The sequence below is a fragment of the Lissotriton vulgaris genome, chromosome 2_1, assembly GCF_964263255.1.
Source record: "Lissotriton vulgaris chromosome 2_1, aLisVul1.2, whole genome shotgun sequence".
Classification (NCBI taxonomy): domain Eukaryota; kingdom Metazoa; phylum Chordata; class Amphibia; order Caudata; family Salamandridae; genus Lissotriton; species Lissotriton vulgaris.
Window position 1 is genome coordinate 1,818,100,621 of NC_141687.1, and position 22,756 is coordinate 1,818,123,376.

The following is a 22,756-nucleotide window of genomic DNA, read 5'->3' on the forward strand; positions in this document are numbered from 1 at the left end:
AGACATTTCTGCATGTGCAATTGTGTATAAAGTGTACAATTTAACATAGGGGTATGCCATTGTATGTGTGCAATGGCATTTTTACTGCACTGGGAAGCTCTTATCCTATGTTAACCAAAAATGGTTTTGAATCCTCTAAAAGGGTGGAATCTAGGTTTATGAGCACAGAGGAGTGGTTATGCTCCACATACTCTTGAAGTTGTGTTATCAATAACCCCTCCATGATTTTACTGAGTAAAGGGAGGTTGGAACTAGACCATGAATTGGCCAGGATTTAAAGGGTTCCAAGATATTCTTTCCAAAATTAAAGGGGAGACAATTTAATGTTTCAGAGGGTCATTAACTATCCCAGGAATGAGGGTGGCATTGATTGGGCATTGATCAAAGTAACTGAATCTGCCATGAGAGGCAGGAATAATTGCTTAAGGAATGCAGTTAAGCAATGGTCCATAGCAGCTTTGAATTCTTTTGTTTTGATGACCAGGTTAGGAACCTCTGCAGATTCCATCATGATGAAGGAGGTGAAGGAGGACTTTAGCATAGTAGATGAGATGGGGTAATGTTGCATTTCCGGAGTGCTGAATATGGATTCGGAGAATCTTGTGATTTTGGACTCAAAGAACTCAATGGGGTTGTCTCACTTGCTTTGGGACATTGAGTGGTCACTTTTTAGGGCATCCAGGTTGGCCATTTCCTGGTAGCTATTGACGAGTCGTTTGTCTGATTGGTTAGACTCTTTATGCGTTTAACAAGGTTAGCATATTTGTCTCTCTGGGTGGCTTTGCGATAGCCTCTCCTGTGTATCATATTACTTCGCCTTTTTAGGTCGCCTTTTATGAATGCCTCGCACTCGTAAATGAAGTCATTTGTGTGTAGAATGTGGAAGAAAACTCTATTTTAAGTTTTCAGTTGAGTTTGAAAATGTATATATAGGAATATGTATCAAAATTACAGAACAAAAAGGGTAGAGAAGCTCGTCAATATCTGTGGTGGAGTGCAGCTCCCTAAGGCAAGAGAGAGTAGACATTTGTACCCCAATACCTAAGCTTCTAGAATCAGTCACATATTTGTAAAGTTTCCTCACAGCACGAGCAGATGCAGCGGTGAGTTCACTGAAGCAGGAGCCTTCCACCTTCAGGAAACAAACATCATGACACAGTTTCTACTGAACAAGCCATATTTGCAAGATCCCTGTCCCGGCTTCCATGGGGCCTATTTGTTTCCAATCAGAGATATACACGTCCGGTTTACAGAGTTAGCATGGTAGAAAAGCATGTTAGTGAATAGTTACTGTCCAGCAGTTATATAGGAAAGCTTGGCTAAGCTGACCGTAAGTTGGAAGGACATATGGAGCGTCTTTTTGAATGGAGCCATGTGTATGAACATTATAGGTTAAAACATCAATCCATTTCCCACATATGAGAAGTAATACACTAGAAATGAGAATACAAGCCCGCAACTATTACTTTGTTATGCTGACGTGCTAACAACTATCTATATGTGCCTCCTCTATGTTAGTTTGCCCCGTCCAAGTGGAACCTATGCTTAGAGGGAATGCCTTTCTGGTACCTTTTGTGGTGGAGCGCGGCTCATGTTAGTTCTGTACCTTCCCTGGAAAATCTCAGGACTTTTGAAAATTTGTAATCTAAAGGTACTTGAAAATAATATCTTCATTGGCTCGTGATCTACTGATCTCTACTTCCAACATGGTGTCCTACATAGAAACAAACTACTTAGCACACGTATATCAAAGTATAATTCTATATAGGTGTTGCCACCAGTTGAACACAATTGCAATACGTAGTCCTTGATAATACAGGTATTCAATTTATTCTTGAATGTTGCAAGTTCTCCACACAGCCGACACGTGTTTCGTCGTGACCGGGAGTATAACCCAACGACTTTTTCAAGGCTATTTTCAATTCCGTTTTCTTTTTAATTAATATGCGGTGATAATTCCAACCCGCATAGGGGTTCTACGGGGGTCTTCTGTTGTGATATCCACTATAATATGTCCATTGAAATCCACTTCACATTCTGGTTTAGTTTTTGGCTTTCGCCTTAGTCGAACATTAGCGTGTTCGCTGATCCTGAACGGGGGGACTGACGGACGGAATCGACTAAGGCGAAAGCCAAAAACTAAACCAGAATGTGAAGTGGATTTCAATGGACATATTATAGTGGATATCACAACAGAAGACCCCCGTAGAACCCCTATGCGGGTTGGAATTATCACCGCATATTAATTAAAAAGAAAACGGAATTGAAAATAGCCTTGAAAAAGTCGTTGGGTTATACTCCCGGTCACGACGAAACACGTGTCGGCTGTGTGGAGAACTTGCAACATTCAAGAATAAATTGAATACCTGTATTATCAAGGACTACGTATTGCAATTGTGTTCAACTGGTGGCAACACCTATATAGAATTATACTTTGATATACGTGTGGTAAGGAGTTTGTTTCTGTTTTGAAGCGCTGGCTCATTATTGGAAGGATTAGGTGGTTCCTTCTACCTTATAGCACTGTGAGAGATAAACATCTGTACCTAAATAAAACTGTGAGACTGTCTAGGTGGCGCCAGTTAGCCTATACCAAACCACCAACTTGGACATAACTGGTGTCCTACATAGTTTCCCTAACATCCATCACGGATCCAGCTTATTACCTAAAGATTCAAATGACTTTGAAATTGAATAGCTGGTAGCCAGCTTAGATTTTGGAGTCAGCTGCCAAGTGTGGACTTTAAAATCAATGGTAGATATGTAGTGATGTTGATTTTTTTTATTTTGTAAAATACTGTTCAAAGTAGTTAGGTATCTCTTTAATGTTACTGCACCGACTGCATGCTGGCTTAGCACAGGTTTTAATCAGTACTTTGTGCGTTGAGTACACCCATTTAACTTATATGGATGGTAAAATGGGAAACAATATTTTTGACCACTCATGTAACTTACCTTTTCAAAAACTTTCATGACCATGGCAAAACTGGTCAGAGTGGGTAAACAATGTTTTGGGTTTCTTTGGTTTGAGTCAGTTGCGATTCATTGCAAATCGTATAACAAACTAGTCTAGCAAAAAATGGCAGCAGCTCAGGCCACAGTCCTTATTTTTTAAGAAATACCACATTGGATTGCAGCCGCCTGTCATGCTCTTCACTTACTACACAGTAGCAAGAAACACAAACTTTCTCACCATAAACATTCACAAAGTATTGACTGTAGCCACAAACGGTTGGTACCCTTATACCACATAAATCCAGCAAGTGTGGACCACATCCAAAACAGCCATGTCCTGCGTCCACTGTCTAAGTTTCTTGAAATGGTCAGATGAAAATTCATGTACCTGACCCGCTTAGCAAACGTAGACAGTTCTAACAAGCCTAGACAGTGGTCACAGGTCATAGTTCTTATTTGTCACAGGTCCAAGAAACGTGGGCCTGGCTTCTATTTGTTTTTACTGCCCTTCTCCAGCAATTGTGGACTGCAGCAAGATCGGGAGGTCCATTTCTACTGAAGATCTGTAATTATGACTTGTCAAAGTATAGCAATCCTAATCCATACATTTTTTTTTAATGTTTGTAAAAGCTTTATTCGATTTTTGTAAAATTAAAAAATCATAAAAGCAACATCATGAGAAAATCAAAGCATTATGTACACAAACATAGCATTACATTTAAGAAAAACAGGCTGTGAATAAAAACACTCTTTTAAAAAACGGACCATGCTATGATTTTTTATATTTCAACTAGACATATAATGATCTAGGATAGAAGTCACATATGCTCCAGACAGATATAGGACCACCTCCTATTTGAGGCTGCCAAGATTGGAGAAAAGGGACCACATATTTAGACCTGAATTTAACAAGTACCAGATCGCCCACCAAGTCCTTGCGTAGAGGTCCTAGCCAGCCCACCCTTCTGACACTAAGTATGGTTCCATCAGTGTTGGGTGGTAGAGGTCTATTTTTGGTTAACCAAAATGTGACCTTGTTTCTTAGGTCCGTGTGGCTTTCATGTTTCCCCCTTTTAAGTTCAGGTACCCCCGAAAGGACACACACAATAGGGGCGGCCTCTGGAGGCAAGTGTAGATGCTTGGATTTGGGCAACATATTATTGTGGTTGGCCACTGTTCCCTTATTTGAAGTCAACTGTTTGTTTAGCCCTACTGTAGGGCGGGAACTCCGTACGGTTGTGACAGGGGGATCCAGACTTTGTTCATGTAGAGTTGTTAGCTGGTCAGAAATGGTCTTGCTTTGTATGTAAGTTGCGGGCATTTCTGTGGCTGCTAAACGCTGTAATTGGGTGGATGTTGCCAAGGTTTTTGCAGGTAGTGGATTGGCCTTGATAGCTTCCTCAACGCCCGTAAGCCTGTCCCCTAAACTAACCATTTTATCCATCAAGGGGGATATTATAATCTTAATCATGTTCTCCATTGAGGCCATTAAGGAAGCATGGAAGGTTGGATTCGATGTACCTATGTTGGGTGTTTTGGGAGATACAGGATAAGAATTTAGTTTCTGTTGCTTGGCCAGTCTCCCCAAGTGTTTGACCCCATCTCTCTTCTTTTTTGCGATATTGGGCTGAGGGGTCAATGCCGAAAGCGAGTTCACTTTTGGTCCTATTAAAGGGGGCGCATCCTGTGTACTAAAAGTTAGTTGAGGTTGATTGCAGGACCGAGGGCTAATATTTGATATAGCGCGGATGGGGGAACTAATTTTATCATTGTCTATTTTCACAAGGACATACGTGTATTTACACATGTTGTTTAGTTCCTCCAGTAAGGATATCTCTGGGGCAACATCAGCGGACTGTAAGGAAGAACACATAGTGGGCGAACTAACCAGTGCGGGGGATCGCTCTATTCGCTCTAGTTCTCTAACAATGGGGAGCGTTACCCTCTTTAGATAATGGTCCATTGTTCCTCTGATCAAGCCACTATGCATGGCGATATTCCTGGTACCCCCATTACAGGTCATGTCATCAGCCATCTTCCAATATGGACAATCCAAAAGTACCACAATGAAGGACCTATTAGTAAAAGGGGAATAGGTGAGGGGAAACAGTACCTTCAATACTTTGCCCACATATCCTCATACCAGACCAAGGGGAATGGCCCTGCCCCGGCCTCCTCTGGCATCGGATGGCCTTAGATGGTCCCGCCCTTGTCCCGGGCTTCTCCCGGCGCCGACCCGCGCGCGATCCCGCGACGCAGGGGTTAGCCGTGATTTATTGCGCCTCCTGGCGCGGGTCAGAGCGGCTTTCTGCCGCTAGGTACGCTGGGGATTGTAGTTCCCTCAGGCCGATCTCGGCCGCCGTTTTCGCTGGGCTCACTGTCCTGCCCCCACTTCCCCCAACAGACAAGCAGGGCTCCGGGCTGTCGCAAGTGTGTCCCCCGCTCCACCGGGATTAGCCGTGATTTATTGCGCCTCCTGGCGCGGGTCAGAGCGGCTTCCTGCCACAATTGACGCTGGGGATTGTGGTTCCCTCAGGCCGATCTCGGCCGCCGTTTTCGCTGGGCTCACTGTCCTGCCCCCACTTCCCCCAACAGACAAGCAGGGCTCCGTGCTGTCGCAAGTGTGTCCCCCGCTCCACCGGGGTTAGCCGTGATTTATTGCACCTCCTGGCGCGGGTCAGAGCGGCTTCCTGCCGCTAGGGACGCTGGGGATTGTAGTTCCCTCAGGCCGATCTCTGCCGCCGTTTTCGCTGGGCTCACTGTCCTGCCCCCACTTCCCCCAACAGACAAGCAGGGCTCCGGGCTGTCGCAAGTGTGTCCCCCGCTCCACCGGGGTTAGCCGTGATTTATTGCGCCTCCTGGCGCGGGTCAGAGCGGCTTCCTGCCGCTAGGGACGCTGGGGATTGTAGTTCCCTCAGGCCGATCTCGGCCGCCGTTTTCGCTGGGCTCACTGTCCTGCCCCCACTTCCCCCAACAGACAAGCAGGGCTCCGGGCTGTCGCAAGTGTGTCCCCCGCTCCACCGGGGTTAGCCGTGATTTATTGCGCCTCCTGGCGCGGGTCGGAGCGGCTTCCTGCCACTAGGGACGCTGGGGATTGTAGTTCCCTCAGGCCGATCTCGGCCGCCGTTTTCGCTGGGCTCCCTGTCCTGCCCCCACTTCCCCCAACAGACAAGCAGGGCTCCGGGCTGTCGCAAGTGTGTCCCCCCCCCCCCCATTTAATCAAAAAGCCTTTGCATTGAGGAGGGTTTAAGATGACTTGCCTAGCTGCAGAGTTGTGTTATTCTGCCCAAAAGACCTATGACCCAATTATTACTGTTTCCCTGTGCAACAAACTGTTGAGAATCATGCTCATGTTCCACTCGTTGAAAAAGTGAGTACTCCAAGGGAAGGAATGGTGTCAGGAAAGGTAGGCATGCACATTGTGGTGAATACCTACGAATCGGTCAATTGGTGGGTATTGGCACAGAGCTTGCACTTTGTCTCCTTTTATGCCTTTGGTGAACATAGCAGTACTTGCATGTTTGTATCTTTAGATGCAGTGGCTTCTTCAGAGACTTTGAGTCCAAACCTGCCACTGCATCCACTACTAGCGAGTATACTCACTTTGGAGCGTTGCCTGGTTAGCTTTTAGTGAATGTGCTCACATTTGTGTGACCGAGACCTTGGCAGACAGGGAGAGCTTGTTCCACCCTTGACAAACTAAATCAAATGCAGCTAGCTATAATCCCAGACAATGTCCAATCAACAATGCGAATGGATGATATTAATATAAGGTGGGTTGTACTTTTTCATTACTAACTTGAGTCAAACCTTCTCAACAGCTTTAATAAAGTGATTAAAGTATACTGGTAGATGTGTACTACACAAGTATTTTGAGAGTATATGTGAGTATCTTCAATAGCATTTTAAACATTCTGTCATTGATCATATACTTGGCAGAGTAAGAAAATGTAGCAGCTTGATATCGATGGCCCGCCTCAGGACTCATCCGGATAGATCACTGGGGACGTGCAGGTTTGCACATGGAAGACCTGGTCACGCGTTTTGTCTGGTTGACTGGGGCGTGCTTACATATTGGCTCCTTTGATCCCTCTGGTTTCTGGTTCTATGTACAATTTAATCAGAAACATCTGTGAGTCATTTCTTTGAAGTGTATGTGCACCTTTATTAGCCTTTGAAGAGAGCTACTCCCTATTGTTAGTCTTGCTGCTTTAGTCATACACTTCCATCAATAGGCTGTGTAGTTATTATTCCAGAACCGTACTCGTTTGCAGTTCATTCTTTCCTGTGCTTGCTGTTTCTAATGCCTTCTTTTGCCATTTTAGTTTTTTTTTTCTCTCTGTGTGCAGCAAGCACACCATCCTGGAGTGCGAATTAGCTGTGATCCTCCTGAGAGGCAAGATTTCTGGAAACAAGTCTTTTTTGGAAGAGTTTTTTTACCACAGGTTCCTCCTTTCAGCTTTACTTCAACAGAAGCTACTACTAAAACATTTTTTGTAATGATTTCTTTTTCCCTCGACGCCATCCTAAACGTTGTGGTTTAGCTCTGTCTTTTTAATATTCAACCTAAAATTTACAGCAGTATCACATGTGCACCTTGCTTAATCTTTTGAAATATAATGTAGCATTAATTGCAGTACAGCAGTTTAAACACAGGGTCCTCAACACTTGGTAGGTTTTCTGTGGTACTTCTGCAAGGGGCTATGTTCCCTTGCAGGGTGTCATTGCAGAACTCACCTACAACTTGGATGATTGTTTGCTGGCAGTAGGATGTGTTCAGGACTGACTGGAAAAGTGTGAAAATCGACTCTCGTATTGATGTTTCCTGTTTGTAAAGTTTTTTAAAGTATTATTCGATAGACGAGGCTCCCTTCATTTGGCGCAATGCTAAATACTTAAAAAATGTCAATCAATGTTCAATATGCTGATTGATTATGATTGCATGATTTTCAAAATCAAAGGCAACAATAGTTCATGTTGGGAATCTATATTTTTAAGAAAACCATTGCTTGACCTTCCCATTTTCTTTCTTTTGTGTCTCTTTTTTTCTTTTTCTCATTTCTATTTTTTTCCTTTTCCCCACACCAAGATGTCAGCACTTTGTCTGCAGTTTATACAATGCCAATCCTCCTAGTCCTGGTAATATTATCATGATGTGTGTTTGCCTGTGATTTCCATGTGTTCTTTTTACTGTCTCCTTCCTCTTTGAACTGGTTCTGTTTTTTTTATCCCTATGGGAACAGGATATGAAGAACCTTTGTCTACTCCACAGCTATTGTCAGACCCACGCAAATGCCATAGCTTTTGGTGTGTCTGGGCTAGTTTTTGGATGCCTATAAATGCCGAAGCAGTGGTTCGGCTGCATCAGTGGAATCAATGAATGTCTGTGATTTGTTAAAATTGACGCCAGTATGGTTTATCTTGGCAAAACAAAACATGTATCGCCATGTTCTCCACACTTCTTTTCTGTTGCCATGGACGGGTCACCTTTCCATCTCTCCTTGATTGAGTTAGTGTAGTTTTTTTAAAGCCAGCTCACGTTTTTTTTTATTATTTCCAGAATTTGTTCTTGAACTTTAATCAGCCTTTCAGAGAGACACTCTCCATTTGGAATATTTTCCAATTGCCTCATTCCGAGCCATGTAAATCCCCAATCAGTTGCAAACTCGTTTATAAATTTTGCGTAATTTAATGCATATTCAAAATTGTTACCCTTCACGTTTCACCAAGAAATAGTTTAGTTTGAAGAGAGGTAAAATCACCATTTTCATTGTTACTTAAAACTTCAATCTCCTTCAATCGGAGCAGGAAAGTTAGACTCAGGTAGGGAAACCGCAAATTCTGAGTCACTCAGAATGATTTATTGGGTGTAGATCCAGAGTTTCGAGGTTGGAATAACGAGTGGCACAGTATTGTTTCCAAAAAATGAAGGAACAAAATGCCAACAAGGAATTATAGATTTTCTATACCTAAGATCACATCAATGCATCATAAAGATATATATATATATATATATATATATATATATAGATATATATATATAGATATATATATATATATATATATATTACCTACTGGCGGTCGCCAGTAGGTAGTTATAGTTAGGATTTTTTTCAATGTTAAATCTCAAAATTCTATTTGGAATAACTTTGGCACCGGTTGACGAATCTGCCTGAAAATTTCCTGAAAATGGCCTCGTCGAGCTCCGGTTCTCCCTTGAAAGTTTGGGGGGGATACGTCAAGCGGGGGCCGAGATAAAAGGGGGGTCCCAAAACGCGTTTTCCCCATGTTAATTTCCATAGGGCGGTCGATTTCACTTTTAGCCCGAACGGCTAAATGGATTTCCACCAAACTTGGCAAAATTGTAGGGACTGGTAGCCCGATGTGCCTTTGCTATGTCTCAAGATATGTGCTCCAGTGGATTTTTAGTAATTTAGGTTCAAAAAAATATATATATCTATAGGCGCTCTCCGGTGCGCGCACCGGAGAGCGCTCCAGGCGCGACACGCGACTTGCGCGCAGAAAGCTGATTGGCTCTCAGTTGTCTGTAAACATTCTAAACAGTCCGGAGCGGCCGCCATCTTGTGTCTCGGTAGGATCGAGACACGAGAGGTGGGCAAAACAAAGAGGGAAATGACCATAAGGGGGCAGGGTAGACCCCCCCTTGACCCCCTAGGTTTGATGTGGGGGCTATAAAAGGGCCCCGCGGGGCATTTAAAATATTTTTTTTTTTCGTTTTGCGCGGGGGAAGCGCCCGGTACGCGCACCGGGGAGCGGCCCGGGGAGCGTAATATGAGGAAAAAAGATGACAGAGTTTTTAAAAAATTAAGTTTTTATTTAGAAATTGGAGGTAGTTCTAAAAAGAACTTTTTTTTTTCTTCTTTTTGTTGTTTTATATTTTTTTTGTGTTTTTTGAACTTTTTGAACTTTTTTTGGCTTTTCAAAACAGTTTTATATTTTTTTTGTATTTTTTTAGGGGGAGAAACAAAAAAAGGGAATTGAAACTGGCTCAACTGGAGCAAAAAAATAAAAAACCCAAAACATTACTTCTTTTTGGGGCACTTGTGATTATCACCTGCAAGGACGATGAGCTTAACGCTTTTTTCACCATAGGCGATAAGCTTGCCACATGCAGAACAAGTGATTTTAAAATCAGCAAATCTTGGCTGAATGCAAGGCATCATCTCGGATGTTTCTGGTCCCGATGAAGTCGGTTGGTTTGTTTGGGAGGTGGTCCTTGACGACTTGGGGAGGTTACTGGCCAGTTCCCTGAACTCAGCACGAGAGTAGTTGTTTGGGTGCTTTCTGGTCATATGACGAATCATGGTATAGTTACCAAATGAATATTTTTTGTTTGGGTTGCCCCGTGAAAGTTCATCATTGCAGATTAGGCAAGTTACCTTGGGTGCATTAACTTTTTTCTTGCCCTCTGGGATTGAAAAAAACTCCCATATAATGTGTGGCTTGGGTTTGTATGGAGTATTTTCTTCAGGCAGCCATCTTCTCCTCCCCTCCTCCTCTTCCTCTTCCTCCTCCTCCTGTTCTTGACCACCAATATAATCTTGAGGTGGTCCTCTTGGTGGTTGTGGTGGTGGTGGTGGGGCAGATGCACCAGCTGCTGCTGCTACTGAAGCCATTATTAATATCAAAAAGGTACAGAGATGTACAAACAGGTCTTCCTCAGTCAAAGGACAAAGTCAGAATAAGGAAAAAAGGTGGGGTCTTTCATCATTTAGAAAAAAAACTGTCCTGAACCAATGAGAAGTGTTATTTTCAGGTCACAAGACCAGGGGCTTCATCATTATGAAACTAAAACTGTTATGAACCAATGAAAAGTGTTATTTTCAGGTCACATGACCCAACGCGCTTACGCTACGCGCCCCGGGGCGCGCCCCGGGGCGCGCCCGGGGGCGCTTCGGGTCGCGTAGCGTAAGCGCGTCGGATGTTTACGTTGCGCGATCGTATTCGCTCGAGTACTTCCGGGTGCGCTTACGCCGTGCGTATCACGCGGACGCGGCTACGCGATACGTCATGATCATGTTTTCGTTCGCGATATTGGCGCTTACGGGACGCTCCTCGGAGCGCGCCCGGGGGCGCTTTATAAAAGTACGCTTTTCGGGGCGCTCCCCGGGAAGCGCACCGGGAGCGCTCCAAAGCAAAAAATAAAAAATAAAAAAATGGGAAAAATTGTAGGGACTGGTAGCCCTATTCTTAAGTGGTTTTTACGAAAATTAACTTTGATAAAATATATATTGTGCTACATTGGGCTATATATATATGCCAAAATGCCAAAATGTAACCCAAATGTAGTCCAATGTAGCCCAATGTAGCCCAAAGATGGCCACCAAGACCAAAAAATGTAAATGTAGCCCAAATTTCAACTAGATGTAGCCCAACTGTAGCCCAATGACAGAATGTACCAGAGTGTTCTAAAGAACAACTAGAGTGCTAACAGTCTTATTTATAAAGTGAGACTTATAGTTAGGAATTAGCATTAAAAAAACCTATGAAATTCACTGAAAAAACCATAGGTTTCACGCCAGTTATAGTTAGGAATTAGCATTTAAAAAACCTATGAAATTCACTGAAAAAACCATAGGTTTCACACCGGTTATAGTTAGGAATTAGCATTTAAAAAACCTATTAAATTCACTGAAAAAACCATAGGTTTCACACCAGTTATAGTTAGCTGGAAATTTTACTGATATAAAACCATTGAAATTCCCACGTTATAGTTAGTCGGACTCACTATAACTTGCGCGTGCAATGCACTGCTGATGACATCACATATTACATCACTCATGACATGGTCAGTGACATCACTCATGACATCACTGATGACACCATCCAGTGAATGTGTGTCTTTCTGAAAAATAAATATGTTTTATATATGTATATGTAAAGGTCGATGGGAGAATAAATGTTTAAATAAGTGTCTAAATGGATGGTTTAAAAAAAAAAAAGTATTGAATAACTGGCTTATTAAGTGTATCTTAGTGAATACATATATTAGTGAGTAATGTTTAAATATTTAAATATATGTATCAGTGTTTCACTTTGTGTATAAGTGGCTGCATGGGTTGGTGAGTAGCTACATATGTGTGTATATGGGTTATTAGATGTTTTTTTTAGTATCAGTATAAGTGTCTGTATGATTTGGTGGGAGTGTTACTTAGCACATAGATGCATAAATGACTGACTCACTGTTTGTATGTGTTTTGAAGACAGCATATGTGCCGGACTGTATGGGTGAATGAGTGTGTATATGTATGTGTTAGTAAGTGAATGACTGTCTTACTAGTGTCTTTATCAGTAACTACATATGTTTTAATCTAGTATATGTGAGTATTGATGTATATAAGTGAGTATATATGAGAGTGAGAGATTGAAAGAATTCTTGTTTTAATAAGTATGTGTTTCTATAAGTGATTTTTTAAGAGAGTAAGTATGTGTAAGTTTCTTTAGAAGTAAGGTGGTAGTGTGTGTATAGCTGTATATGCAAAAAAATGGATGTTCAATAGTTTATTTGCATGTGTGAGTATGTGTGTGAGCAACTTTTGGAAGACTGTCGGTGTGTTAACGGATGTATAGGTGTCTCACTACATATGATGAGTGAGTATATGTATGACTGACTATATAGAACTGTTGATGAATGAGTGGATGTGTATATAAATGGTGGAATTACTGAATTGGTTGTTGTAACTGGTATAGGTATCTCCACTTTTTTGAAAATGTTAGTTTCTATTTTTGAATATGTGTTTCAAGGGTTACTTTACAGTGAAAGGAGGTCTGTCACTCTGTCACAAGGACGGTGTCATCAGTGATGTCATGAGTGATGTCACTGACCATGTCATGAGTGATGTAATATGTGATGTCATCAGCAGTGCATTGCACGCGCAAGTTATAGTGAGTCCGACTAACTATAACGTGGGAATTTCAATGGTTTTATATCAGTAAAATTTCCAGCTAACTATAACTGGTGTGAAACCTATGGTTTTTTTCAGTGAATATATATATATATATATATATATCGCACCATTACAGCAAAACAAAACTTTGGACAGTACGAGAAGTACAAGGTGCGGCGCCCCCCCCAGCGAAGACATTGCCCGCAGGTGATTCGTTTTCGCGATGGGGAGAGAGGAGGTAGCATTGCGCTACCCGATAGGATAAAGACACAGGTGGTGACGGAACAACACTTCCCTGGCTACACTGCTAGGATGTATGGGGCGGTGCCAAGTGAAGGGAACATCTCGGGATGTTTGGGACTCCGCTATTAAGCTGGGAATCCACACTGAACTACACATCCCAAGATGCAGTCTGCCAGGCGCTACAAGCACAAACACCTGCAGAGGGGAGGTGGAGCCATGAGACCGCCCTAGAGGGAGGGGTCCCCCCAATGAGGTGCAGGACTGTCCTAAAAGGAGTGGTCAGTGATCCAAAGCCCACACAAATTGCCAGCAGCCTGTGACATCGGCACTGAAGACGGCCAAGACGGCCAGAAACGCGTTTGCCCACACAACAAAAGCGCATCACGGACTGCAAGGGAAAGTGCTGTAGGTTTCAATAAAATTCCTACCTGTTCTGAATCCGGAGTTGTGTTTCGCTTACTTTCGATGGAGGGTGAGCAGTGGATGTCGTATGTTTCCGGTTGGCTGAGACCGGTGGGGCACGCACTCTCGGTCAGGAGCACCGCACCATTACAGCAAAACGAAACTTTGGACAGTACGAGGAGTACAAGGTGCGGCGCCCCCCCAGCGAAGACAATGCCCGCAGGTGATTAGTTTTCGCGATGGGGAGAGAGGAGGTAGCATTGCGCTACCCGATAGGATAAAGACACAGATGGTGACGGAACAACACTTCCCTGGCTACACTGCTAGGATGTATGGAGCGGTGCCAAGTGAAGGGAACATCTCGGGATGTTTGGGACTCCGCTATTAAGCTGGGAATCCACACTGAACTACACATCCCAAGATGCAGTCTGCCAGGTGCTACAAGCACAAACACCTGCAGAGGGGAGGTGGAGCCGTGAGAACGCCCTAGAGGGAGGGGTTCCCCCAATGAGGTGCAGGACTGTCCTAAAAGGAGTGGTCAGTGATCCAAAGCCCACACGAATTGCCAGCAGCCTGTGACATCGGCACTGAAGACGGCCAAGACGGCCAGAAACGCGTCTGCCCACACAACAAAAGCGCATCACGGACTGCAAGGGAAAGTGCTGAAGGTTTCAATAAAATTACTACCTGTTCTGAATCCGGAGCTGTGTCCCGCTTACTTTCGACGGAGGGTGAGCAGTGGATGTCGTATGTTTCCGGTTGGCTGAGACCGGTGGGGCACGCACTCTCGGTCAGGAGCACCGCACCATTACAGCAAAACGAAACTTTGGACAGTACGAGGAGTACAAGGTGCGGCGCCCCCCCCAGCGAAGACATTGCCCGCAGGTGATTAGTTTTCGCGATGGGGAGAGAGGAGGTAGCATTGCGCTACCCGATAGGATAAAGACACAGGTGGTGACGGAACAACACTTCCCTGGCTACACTGCTAGGATGTATGGAGCGGTGCCAAGTGAAGGGAACATCTCGGGATGTTTGGGACTCCGCTATTAAGCTGGGAATCCACACTGAACTACACATCCCAAGATGCAGTCTGCCAGGCGCTACAAGCACAAACACCTGCAGAGGGGAGGTGGAGCCGTGAGACCGCCCTAGAGGGAGGGGTCCCCCCAATGAGGTGCAGGACTGTCCTAATAGGAGTGGTCAGCGATCCAAAGCCCACACGAATTGCCAGCAGCCTGTGACATCGGCACTGAAGACGGCCAGAAACGCGTCTGCCCACACAACAAAAGCGCATCGCGGACTGCAAGGGAAAGTGCTGTAGGTTTCAATAAAATTCGTACCTGTTCTGCATCCGGAGATGTGTCCCGCTTACTTTCGACGGAGGGTGAGCAGTGGATGTCGTATGTTTCCGGTTGGCTGAGACCGGTGGGGCACGCACTCTCGGTCAGGAGCACCGCACCATTACAGCAAAACGAAACTTTGGACAGTACGAGGAGTACAAGGTGCGGCGCCCCCCAAGCGAAGACATTGCCCGCAGGTGATTCGTTTTCGCGATGGGGAGTGAGGAGGTAGCATTGCGCTACCCGATAGGATAAAGACACAGGTGGTGACGGAACAACACTTCCCTGGCTACACTGCTAGGATGTATGGAGAGGTGCCAAGTGAAGGGAACATCTCGGGATGTTTGGGACTCCGCTATTAAGCTGGGAATCCACACTGAACTACACATCCCAAGATGCAGTCTGCCAGGCGCTACAAGCACAAACACCTGCAGAGGGGAGGTGGAGCCGTGAGACCGCCCTAGAGGGAGGGGTCCCCCCAATGAGGTGCAGGACTGTCCTAAAAGGAGTGGTCAGTGATCCAAAGCCCACACGAATTGCCAGCAGCCTGTGACATCGGCACTGAAGATGGCCAAGACGGCCAGAAACGCGTCTGCCCACACAACAAAAGCGCATCACGGACTGCAAGGGAAAGTGCTGTAGGTTTCAATAAAATTACTACCTGTTCTGAATCCGGAGCTGTGTCCCGCTTACTTTCGACGGAGGGTGAGCAGTGGATGTCATACATATATATATATATATATATATATAGAAGGGTGCTAGACCAAAGAAATGCAACACTGACAGAGAAAGCATACCACTTCAGTAGTTTAACTGATTACTTCGTCAAAAAAACAGGCACATATGCGAGAAATATTCGTAATAAATTTGTAAAAATGTAACGATATAAAATGCTGGTCTTGCGCAAAACCATTATTATTGTTTGAACATACATCTGTGAAAATAACAAACTAAATCATAGACAATGATTTAATTGTTTTGGTTTGAGGCTTATTATGTTTTATTATGTGTGAATTCATGCACATGAATTACCGTACAGTCTGTTTGCCATTATTATGTTGCACTCTGTGTCGTGCATGACGCTGCAACTATATCATGCCCTGAACCCCCGAGAGAGGTCGAAACGCATCTTTGTTTGTGCCATTAAAACTTGGAAATTTGCATCTCTAAAAACAGTCGGAGTGGCTCGTTTTTCTCACCAGAGCTGCGTGAGGAAGTGCTGTTGTGCAAAATGCGATGCAGCGCGCTCAACGAAATTCATTTTATTCATTTAAATGTTTACTTACCTCCGTTCATCCATATTCCGGTGTTTACATCCCTCCATTTGAAGGTGATGAGGTCTGTGGGATTCCTTTTGGAGCACCCTTATCTTACTAGTTGCTTGCATTCATGTTTGGTGGTCCGGAGTTCTGGTGTGTACCAGCTGGCATGTTTGGTGGGTCTGCTGGTATTGGCCGCCTTCAGGGAGGTGACTTTGTCGGCGCAGAACAAAAGAAAAGGCAGCCATGGTGCTTCCAGCTGCACCACCAGGAGTAGTCACTTTGTCAGTGCATGTGGAGATCCAGGTGGAGAAGTTCTGGATGGCCTGTTACAGGCTGCTAGAGGTGTCAGCCATCTACTGGGTCTCTGTAACTTGGTTTCAGCTGTGATGTGGGGAGCTTGGGGGCTTGGTGGTGGTGCACAGGGAACCTGTGATGGTGAAGTGCACAATGCCATGGTCGGGCCAGATGAGCTCGATGACGGACTGAACTTGACTCTGTTGCTGGTTGTGAAGATGGGGTCCAGAATGTGTACTGTGCTGTGTGGGGGGCAGGAGACCAGCTGAGTGAGGCTGATGTTGCACATGCTTTTCAATAGGTTAGTGGAGTTGGCATCCTTAGGGTCCTCAAGATGGAAGTTGAGGTCGCCGAGGAAGATGTAGTGCTTGGAGTTGATGGCTAGAGGGGCGATGAATTCAGAAATGGCATTGCAGAAGCCGGGGCAGGGACCAGGGGGACTGTAGGCAAAGGTTCCTCTAATGGTTGTCTTTGAGTCAGTTTATAGTTGGAAGTTGAGGTGTTCTATGATCGATGTGGTGTCGTCTTAGGTGGTGGTGCATTGTAGGATTTCCTTGTGGATGATGGTGATGTCTCCTCTGTGTATGTTGGTGCAGAGTTGACTCTGGGTGACTGATATTAAGTTCGGTGGTGGATATGAGAATCAGTTGTTGTGGTTGAATATTTGTTCCCAAGGGGATTGTTCTTTTGACTTTGCTCCATTATACCTGCACCAGGTATAATGTATGCAGGGTGGGTGTTCCGACACAAGTAAATCTCGTAGAAGTGACGCAGTGAAATCTATGAAATTTCAGTGTGCCACTTCTAGGACGCAAATGCGTCAATATCTTACGCCTGCCTCACAGCAGGCAAAAGACTGACGCAGGCACATTTGAAATGGGACTTGCCCATATGAAATGACCCATTGCCGGAGTTGCATCACTTTTGTGACACTTCAGCAATGCGTCATTTTTGCAGCTACAGATGCGTCAGAAATACTGACGTATCTGTAACTCCTTGAGACATGATGCATCATACTGTAAATATGACGCACCCAGCATGTCGCAAGGAGGGCACAATGAAAAGTGACGCATCGCTGTTTTCACGTAGCGATGCCTCACTTTTCATAGGCCCTGATTCTTTTAAAGTTTTGAAATACATCCACAGTGTGGATTCTTATATGTGTCCATTCATGGGGAAAGGAGGTCAGAGTTCACTAACAAACACATAATCCTCTAAGTCTTACAAGATCATTACTCAAAATTACATCTTTATGCAATGCGTAGGTGATTTGTGGGTTACAATTTTCCTGGTGTCCTGTCTGTAGTTGGTAAGTTGTCATTGAGCCTGCACTTTATCAGAGAATCTAGGTAGCCTAATCCTAGATCTTATTTTGCATACATTCCAAAAAATGTATCACCCTCTGTCTTCAAGGCCGCATCAGTAACCTCTCTTGATTTCTGACCCATTTATGTTCCTTACACTCTCACCGTCCTCAGGCTATTTCATCCCTCTTCTCAAGTTGAGTCCAATCTACCCTACTCTAACACCGTGTCTTACCTTCAGGTGCAGAGCTTTCTGCGAGGCTGGCTGTGCCGACGAAAATGGAAGACTATCATTCAGGATTACATCCGGTCTCCACATGCAGATAGCATGCGGAAGCGCAACCAGGTGGTGTTCAGTATGCTGGAGGCTGAAGCTGAATACGTGCAACAGTTACACATCCTCGTGAACAACTTCTTGCGTCCACTTAGGATGGCGGCCAGCTCTAAAAAGCCACCCATTACTCATGATGACGTCAGTAGCATCTTCCTTAACAGGTAAGTTGCAATGGAGACTCTTAGGTATTTGTTATTGAAAAGCAGGAGAAACAGAAATCTTGCTTGCAAAAACATTGGTATCTGAGGGAATCTTATATCTGTTGATGATTTCAGGATATCCTAGGGGGTTCAGGATATGACAAGTTATGCGATTTATCAATGATTGGATGTTGAACCTGAGTTAATAATTATTTAAATAAGATGTTGATGTATTCAGCCTGAGGGTTCTTCATGGTGTTTGAACTGATGAATATCAATAGGGCCCTAATTAGGAATGGCATGCTTTTTGGCCACTGTAGGCCCGGACCTCCTCAGAGCTACCAATACCGGGGTGGACAAACTTAATGGGGATTACAGGTGGAACCCTTACGTTCCTCTGAGAAATGAGGAATTACTGGAGAATCAGTTATTCTAGGTCTAATTCCCAAACCCTCTGTGAAGCAAAACAGATTGTGGATAATCATAATCCTGATTGGTTCAGTAGCTGGTGTTACCGACCCATTGCAGTCAAGAGGTCCCTCACAATGTAGGGCTAAGTATGAAAGATCTCTGAGTGCTCTCACATTATTTGATTTCAGAGAAGAAGTGATGAACCAAGCCTCTCCTCAAGATGATGATCTGTGGATGCACTTGACAGATTGGTGATCGTAGGGAGCTCTCAATGTATCTATAATATGGGAAGTTCTCCAGGTGTCTGTCATCTAAAGGAACCCTTGAGATTGTGACGGCCTGCGGAAAGTCTTATGGTATTGGGGATTTCAGGGAGTTCTCAAACTATCAATGCTCTGAGAAAGATCTTTACATACCAAAGATCTGAAGGAGTCCTAGCGTTACTAATTGACAAGTGCTCCAGTTGTTTGATCTGACAGTTTCTCTGACATATTGATAATTATAATGAATCCTTGAGGTGATTTGCCTGAATGAATCTCGGAGATGCTGATGATCTACTGGAGTCATCAAGGTGTTGGTGATCCAATTAGCACCGTTTTGTCATCAATTATGTCATTTCAAATGTTGCTGTTATGGTATCAAAGATGCCATAGAACATATCATGAGTGATTTCATTTGTGGGGTAATTAGCAGTGCATGGTGAGGGAGCAAGTTAAAGTTACTTTAGGGCATGAGTTGCACTTTATTGAGATAAATACAACTGGTGAAGTTCAGTTCTGTTTGGCCCCTGAGTCTTTACAGGCCCCAGACATCCCATCCCCAGGGCTGGATTGTTTGTTAAGGGGAATAGGATGCTGCAGCACTCCTACCTGAGCCTTTACAATCCCAGAGAACCCCATCCCCTGGGGCCATATTCTATTTTATGAGGAGGAGGGAACACAGCCCCCCTCCTCAAGCCTTTATAGGCCCTGACGACCCCATCCCCTGGAGGTGTATTGTTTTTATGTGGGGACGGGGCACACAGGCCTCTTCCCTGTGCCTTTACAGGCCCCAGGGACCCCATCTCCCAAGGTCTATCGAGGGTGTGCTGGTGCCCACCCTGGGTCCCCATAACAAACAACGTTGGTGGTCACGGGGGGAGCTCCTATGCCCTTGCAACCCACCCCTGCATGCTATCCTGGATGCATCAGGAGCCGGCAGTTCTCCCGCCCAGCAGGATCAGGTATTTTTTTCCAAGCTTTGGTTGGGCAGGAGCAATCTCTGTTTCGCTGTCTGCAGGGAAAGAAATTTGCACGCCTACCCAGCAAGAAATATTTTGCAGCTTGTAGGAGTGCACATTTAATTCCATGCCCATGCTCTTGTGGGCAAGGAAACTATGTCCTGGGAGTGGGCTTCCCGGGACACATCTTGGAGCTGGCTGGGGGATGGGATCCAGGGGCCTTTTAAGGCTCGGAGAGGGGACCTGCATGTCCCTTTCATTTTCAATCTGCCCAGGGGATTGGGGTCCCTGGGACCTCAGAGGGGTTTGGGGAGGGAGGTCCCAAATTCTTCATTATTAGGTCCAAAAAAGAGCCAGCACAAACAATTGTGTACAACTTTAAGACATTTTTGCAAATAGCATAAATCTCCCTCACACACCCTTATTATGATAGAGATGAAGGAGAGCAGGACAGAGTAGCCCCATAGGCAGTCATTATCTGACTTAAAAGGAAACTGCGCCTTTAAGAACCCATAGACTACCAGCATTCCAATATGCTCAGCCAGTGGCAGCTGCTTCAGTTCTTTTTTTACGGCTCCTGCTGACAAGATCTTGGAGAGCTAAGCTGGGCCTTTTTATACCTTTTTTCTCTACAGAAACCCTGTCAACATTTGTTTCTCAACTTCATTCAGTGTTTTTCATCTTTTCCATGCATTTTTTGGCTTTGCTGGCAGAAAGTTCGTTGTGAATTTTTCTCTAGTTAACTACCTTCTTTACTGGACTCAGTGTCCTGCCTGTGGAGCAAAGAAGGCCTCAGACATCTTCAAAAAGCCTACAGCGACTAAGAAGTTTTCAAAATGTTCCATAAGGGAAAGGGAAATGGAAACTCCATCTGGAGATAGGTCTTCAGAGCGAGGAGAGAGTCAGTCCTCTACCAGTGCTCTGTCATGTGACTTGAAAGAGTGAGGGGAGGCAGTCACCTCTGAAGGACTTCCAAACTACAGAAAAGTGGGTTACGATCCAGAAACAAAATTGTTTTCGGACGACGTTGAGTAAATCGACGTCCACAGCATCTAAGTCCGGAGGATCGATGTCGACATCGCCATCCCGGATTGGTCAAAGTTGTGGGATGGACGATGCTCTACGTTGACTCAACATAACTCAATGTGGTCTTCACTCTCAATCCACACTGCAGATCGATGTCAAACCTGTCGGGGACACCTGTAGATGGGGTCCCATGTAGCCATGTTGACGTTGAGAAATCCTGTCGATGTCCAGTCTGTGAGTGCTACTGACATCAAAAAGTCCTGTCAATGTCAAGTCTGGCAGCCTTGTCGATGTCGAGAAGTTACGTGATGTTCAAGTGTGTTACCTGTGGACGCCCGGAAGAAAGGCGACGTCAAGGCGTACATTCGTGTCCATGTCCAGCAGCACGTCTCAAACCTGTCAATGCCGAATTGTCACAGGACAACGAAGACATACTCAACATCTACACCTCCCCTATGAGTCCAGGCATATCAAGGTCATTGTAGAGGCATGGCTTTCAGCCTTTGGTGTCACAGACACCTACAGTAAGGCAGGCTCAGGTGCTTAACAAGAGGACATGGAACATCTCATCCTTCTCTCCTTCATAGCGGGATAGCCTCCCCACACCAGCCATTAACAGCACCTGCTGCTTTTCAGCTTTTTTGCTCCTAACATTTCAGTGGCTGACTATAGCAAAAGGGTTCAACTCTTCTGGCACCAATATCCTTCAAAGTACTTCCTGCCCCAGTATACATTAACACACAGTAGTGTGCTTAGCATGACTGCTGAGAAGCGCAGATTTGAAAGATGGTGCTGGTTGTTATGAACAAGCCATTGTTCACTGCATCAAGAAGTCGTATAGTCCCCCACCTCCCATTTCTACGGTGGACTACAGTACAGCTGTTGGGTTTTCTAAAGCCCATGTTGACACCAGAACATGGGTTTCTATTGGAATTCTCCAGGGCATATTATCAAGCCCATTTTCGCTGCTTTAGCTGCAGTTTTCTGCCGCTAAAGTGGCGATAATATTAACGCAGTTTCTTGATAAAATGTCCAGTTGTCCTTAGGTGCCCTTCACCTCCCTAGAAGCTTCACATTCTTCTTTTCATCTTATGCAGCATACTTTTCAACTTCCCTGCAACATTTGTCTTTCACGACAGCTTCTCTTGTAGTGATTTCATCAGCTCCCAGGGTTGCAGAAAGCCAAGCGCTTTGTTCTCACAACCATTCACAATCATCCACTACCAAACCAGTTCTCAGAACTCATTTGATATTCCTACCTAAAGCTATTTCGGACTTTCATGTCAACTGCATTCTTTCAGAGTCCTTCTACTCCAGCGGACAGATATCTCTTTTCCCTGAATGTAAGGGGAGGTTGCAAAGCCTATCTCAATAAAACTACAGATATCGGCAGATCAAAACTAGGGTGCGGGTCGTATGGTTTTAGCCACCCAAATCAACTCCATTTCCAGATGGATAGCCTTGTCCATCTTTTTGTGCTACCAAAAAAAAAGCTATCACATAAGCTTACTGGTAGAGCTGCTCCTCTTCTGTTTTTACGGAACATACCCATTCCACAAATGTCTAAAACAGTCACTTGGCAGTCTGTTCATACATTTACCAACTTTTACTGCCTAGCCTCTCATGTTAGAGCTGACACTCGAGTAGGACACATGCCTTTCTTATGGAAACGTGGTCGTAACTATATTGTTGCATCTATGAAGTCACTTCTGTATAAAATCTCTAGAAAATGAGGAATAGAGCAGCTTGATCGGCTTTGACATTAAGGGCCAGATGTACAAATTGCTAATTAGCGAGTCACAAATTGTGACTCGCAATTTGCGACTCGCAATTTGTGACTCGCTAATAGGGATACACAACAGTGTCTGAAACACTGTTTGCGATTCCCTATGGGGTCGCAAATTGCCTGCCTCGAGTC

General features: G+C 44.6%; 1 protein-coding gene across 1 annotated transcript in view; it reads left to right on the forward strand.

Moving 5' to 3' along the window:
- RASGRF1 (Ras protein specific guanine nucleotide releasing factor 1) overlaps positions 1-22,756 on the forward strand; it is a 656,364-nt gene that overhangs the window by 266,789 nt on the left and 366,819 nt on the right. Inside the window, exon 5 of the mRNA XM_086957896.1 lies at positions 17,950-18,203. Within this exon, the coding sequence (XP_086814022.1) occupies positions 17,950-18,203 (254 nt within the window). The remainder of the gene's footprint in view (positions 1-17,949; positions 18,204-22,756) is intronic.